At 50.3% G+C, this 5000-nt stretch overlaps 1 protein-coding gene across 3 annotated transcripts in view; it reads left to right on the forward strand.

Moving 5' to 3' along the window:
- LOC123507129 (integrin alpha-PS1-like) overlaps nucleotides 1–5000 on the forward strand; it is a 283961-nt gene that overhangs the window by 128297 nt on the left and 150664 nt on the right. The window contains exon 1 of one of the 3 annotated variants that reach the window (XM_045259737.1): nucleotides 1–130. This exon is cut by the window's left edge and continues 125 nt beyond it. The exons of the other annotated variants lie outside the window; for them this stretch is intronic. Coding sequence (XP_045115672.1) covers nucleotides 1–130 — 130 coding nt within the window. The remainder of the gene's footprint in view (nucleotides 131–5000) is intronic. 3 annotated transcript variants of the gene reach the window in all.

Raw genomic sequence — 5000 nt, forward strand, 5'->3', positions numbered from 1 at the left:
GTGCCTTCAACCTGGAGCCGCGGATCCCTGTGGTGAAGGTTGGCTCTCCACGCTCACATTTCGGGTACTCCGTGGCGCAACACAAATCCTTCGGTGCGACTCCTAGAGGAATACCAACGCAAAAGTCCTGGTGAGTTCGTGCCTGTGTGCGTGTGAGTGTCAGGCAAGTGTGTGACCCGCCACTGTCTTGAGGATAAGTCGCGATGCCGCTGTGCCTCCTGAAGAGTGTCTAGAACCCAAAATGCATTAGATGGGTGAGGCGAAGACTTACCAACACACACCAGAGCTTCTCGCTGCTTGACACACAGTGGCTGCTCGCTTATCAGTGCGAACCTTTAGGAAGCAGCGGGACGCGAACTTCTCCATGCTTACTGACAGGAGGACTTCATCACTGAGCCGGCGAGCAGTGTGTGTGTGTGTGTGTGAGAATGATAACTGTGCTGGTGAAGGCCGCGGTCAGACACTCAGCACCGTGGGTCGCTTCAGCCTCTTGGCGGCATAACACAATCGCCTTCGTGATTCTGCAACTTAATTGGTGTTGTCATCACCGTGATTGCCCTTCATCTTGTGTGTGTGTGTGTGTGTGTGTGTGTGCGCGCTGGCGGTACATGTGTACAAATGACGTAATGCAGCCACCGCCCTTAATAGACAGCTACAAGGATTCCTCGACTTGCCCGTCTCTTGGGGAGCTGCGACACACTCACTATGGAGTAGGGAAGCAGGGGAAACGCTCGTGTATTCCCGGGACAGCTCCTGTGTTCTTGGCGGGCAGTGGTGGAGCGTGAGGGACAGAGGGAGGGGTGGGGTGAAGGTCAGGGAGCAGGTAAAGACGGGATGAGGTATTAGAAGGATAGTGGGGAGGGGGGTGTTGGGGGTGGTAGAGGGTGAGGACCAGCGGGAAGGCCTGGAGGGGAGAAGGGGCAGCGAGGCCACGAGGGACAGTGATGGGTGGTGGTGGTGGTGGCGTGTGGCGAGGCGGCCAGCACAAGCAGCACCTCCCTGAGCAGCACATGGGCGGTGCGGTGCTGCCCGGATTGGTGACGGGCGGCAGGTGTGCGGGTCGTGAGGTGAAGGCGGCGGCGGCGGGGCAGTGAAAGTAGCGGCACACAGGCGGTGTTGCGTCACACCTCGCCCTCACCCCGCGGCAGGAGGAACACCCGCCGCCCCTCGCCACTCAGGAGCAAGACCACCACGCCGTCCATGCCACACTGAACACCCGCCCTACCGTGACACCCACCTCGCTCACCCTGCCACCCTACGACCTGGGGCGCGAGGAGCAGGGCGCCGCCCCCCGCCACCTGCCAGCAAGCTTTATAAGGCTGAAGCTGAGTGGCGGTGAGCGGGTAACCTCGCAACCTGCCTCCCCGACCCACCCACCCTCTTACCAGAACTATCACTCTCACTGAACGCCGCCGATAATGTGATGTAAGCGAGCAGTGCGGGACCTTTACTTATGCGGCGGGAATGTGCACAGTAGCGGCGGTGGTGGTGTTGGTGCTAATATAGAGGTAAATGTTAGGGGTGACGTTTCTTGCTACAGGTTACAGTAGTGGTGGAGGTGGTGATGGCTATAGAGAGAGGTGAATACAAGTAGTGATATGACCTTGTAGTGGTGGTGGTGGAGGTGGTCACTCATGTCAGTGTGTGCGTGAGAGAAAGAGAGAGAGAGAGAGAGAGAGAGAGAGAGAGAGAGAGAGAGAGAGGAGGGATGAAGGGAAAGGTGTGAGGCAGGTGTGTGGTTTGGCTATGTGAGGAGAAGGGGATTTGAAGGGCTCATCAGGGCTACGACAACACTGCCTCTCTCTCTCTCTCTCTCTCTCTCTCTCTCTCTCTCTCTCTCTCTCTCTCTCTCATCCTATCGGTTTTATAGTCAATAGACACACGCAGTACTTAAGTAATCCTCGAGCTGTTTGTTTGTTTATTTGTTTGTATGAAGCTGAGTCTTGAAAGGTTAGATGGACGATTTATTTAATGTTGCCTTAGTCTTCTTCCTCTTCTTCCTTCTTCAATGAACTCTATTCCCAGTAGAGAGAGAGAGAGAGAGAGAGAGAGAGAGAGAGTCCTCGAGAGGATTCTATTGAAGTATTTTTAGAGAGAGAATTCATCACGACCTTATTTTTCCTCCTCCTCCTCCTCCTCCTCCACCTCTTTGTACGTTTATTTCCTTCTTTTATCTCCTTTCTTTCCTTTCACGATCTTCAGTTTATTTGCTTTATTTCACAACCATCATCTTCTACTACTACTACTACTACTACTACTACTACTACCACCACCACCACCACCACCACCATCACCACCACCACCTACCCAGTCGTCGTGACAAACTCTCGCGTCTCTTTCCAAATTGGTTCACGTGCCCGAGTTAGTTCCGGGAAGGGGGGAGGGGGTGTGGGAGGGGCAGGTGTGCTGGTATAGTAGTAGAGGACGGAGGGGGGGGGCGTGACCTAAGCCGCCGGAAGATAGAGGGGAGGGAGTAAGGAGTGGGGGTGGTAAGTAAGACGTCTGTGGTAATTGATGATGGGGGGGGTAGGAGGCAGGGGGTATGGGGAGGAGGTCGACGCGTGTGGAGCTAAGTGGGGTGTTTATATTTCCTCCTCTTCCTCCTCCTCCTCCTCTTCCTCTTCCTCCTCTTCCTTATTCTCCTCCTTTTCTTTTCCTTTTCCTTTCGACTTTCTCCTTTTCTTTTTGAGAGGGGAGTTTTCTTTTTTCCTTCTTTTCCTTCATTTTGTCCTGTTTCCTTCATCTCCCGAAACTCGCAAGTATTAACGTCTCTGCTGTCCTCTTCCTTTATGTTCCTTTGTGTTCCTTCTCCCTTACCATGTTTGCAATAGGTAATGTGGGCGGGAAAAACAATAGGTAATAGATAAATTAATGAAATAAACAAGTAAAATGCGTAGCTAAGTGAATTAAAGAGTGTGAGGCGTATTCGTATGACAAGAGTGTGGAGGAGGAGAGAGGGAGAGGGAGAGGGGCAGGTAGGGGGAGTAAGGTGAAGTAATCATATATGCAAATGAATACAAGATGCAAATGAATCGAAAATGAATATCCTGATGATTATTGTGTTAGTGTGATTCATAATGGTAACAAATCACACACACACACACACACACACACACACACACACACACACACACACCAGCAAGACGCCACAGGTGTTGGCACGCCGCCCCGCCCTCTGCTAAATCGGTGCCGCACCTCAACCACCTGATAGTGCCACGCCCCCCCCCCCTTTCCTTTGCCCTCCCCACACCCCCTGCCGCCCATGCCTTCTCTGGGGGCGTGACGCGTGCATGGCAAATCTGGGCATGCATAGAGAGAGAGAGAGAGAGAGAGAGAGAGAGAGAGAGAGAGAGAGAGAGAGAGAGAGAGAGAGAGAGAGAGAAGGGACAGTTTGGAGTGAGTGTATGAGTTAAGGTGAGATGAGGAGGATAAAGAGGAGGAGGAGGAGGAAGGGAAGGTGGTTGAGCAAGATTTGTCGGAATAAAACTTGTATAATGTATTTTTCATGTTAAGTCGAGGATGATGAGGCTTTCGGGTACCTTTTTACGGTTCCTTGCCCAAGAGAAATGTTTTTTATGTGTATGTGCGCACGTGTGTTTAATATTAAGGTGTGTGTATGTGTGTGTGTGTGTGTGTGTGTGTGTGTGTGTGTGTGTGTGTGTGTGTGGCGCAGCACTACACTATTCTTACCAATCGGCGACAAGTGTCATCAATCCCTGCCTTATGATTGGTCGCCTGGATTCACGCACCCTTTGTTCTGTTCTTGTCCATCTTACATCCATTTGTCTTTATTCTTGTAACGCATCACTGCACTTTGTCACGTGGCGAGTGCTTGAGTCAGGAGGAAAGGAGTGGCGAGGAGTAAGTGTGGAGGAGGATGTAGGAGATGGAACTACCTTAAGACAAGACGTAAGGTTCATGGATGTAGTGAAAGACTGGGGTGAAAGGGATAGAACGATGGCACTACCTCAAGACAAGACGTAAGGTTCGTGGATGGAGTGAAAGAATTGGGATGGAGGAGATGTAGGAGATGGAACTACCTCACAAGACAAGACGTAAGGTTCATGTAAGTAGTGAAAGACTGGTGAGTAGATGGAACGATGGAACTACGTAAGGTTCATGGAGGTAGTGAAAGAACCGGGGTGTTTTTTTTATGTAAGAAGGGCGTCAGCAAGGGCAACAAAAATCACAATAAAAAAGACCCACTGAGGTGCCAGGGGTATACGAACACAAAAACGTCGAAGCTAGAGGATAAGTGTCTGGTCATGTCAAGAAGAGATACAAGAAAAGGCGAGAAGTATGTAGGAGGAAAATGTAAGAAATGGAGAATAAGACCTAATATAACGTGTGTGGGTGCAGAGAAAGACGTGTTGTAATGGGTGTGGTTGGGGAAGATGCATATCGAGTGTTGGGGAAGTCTAGCCTGTTGTGACGGTGCCTGACAGAAACAAGGAAGATAATTGCAATACGTGTTGGTGGCGCAGCTGAGGCGGAGTGGCACTGTTTGTATTGGCACTGAGGGCACGTGCTGTCACCACACTGTTGGGACTGCTGCCTCATGCTTTCCAATTCCCAGAAATCTTCCTCTCTCTTGCTCCTCCCGTTTCCCTTCCATTCTTTGCCTTTAGTGTCCCTCCTCTCCCCCGCAGTGTCTCCTTTCCTACCTTCGTTTTTCTTCAGGTTACTTTTCTTCTCCCTTACTTTCATGTCTCCTTTACTTATCTTCCTTTCTTTTCCCCGATAACTCTTCGTTCCCTTCCTTTCCTTTACCTATTCGTCCTCCTTTTTGTCTTTATTTTCCATCCTTTTCCCTTAGTCTCTATTTCTCAATCTTCATTTTTCCTCATACATGTTACGTTTCTTCTCCCTTCTCTTTATGTCTCTTTGATTTGATTTCTTTCTTTTTACAGTAACTCTTCATTCGCTTCCCCTCTCTTCCTTACCACCCTTCCCTCTTTGCCTTTATTTAACCTTCAATCCCCTTATCTCTATTCATTTAT

This window comes from Portunus trituberculatus, chromosome 21 (genome assembly GCF_017591435.1).
Source record: "Portunus trituberculatus isolate SZX2019 chromosome 21, ASM1759143v1, whole genome shotgun sequence".
Lineage (NCBI taxonomy): Eukaryota > Metazoa > Arthropoda > Malacostraca > Decapoda > Portunidae > Portunus > Portunus trituberculatus.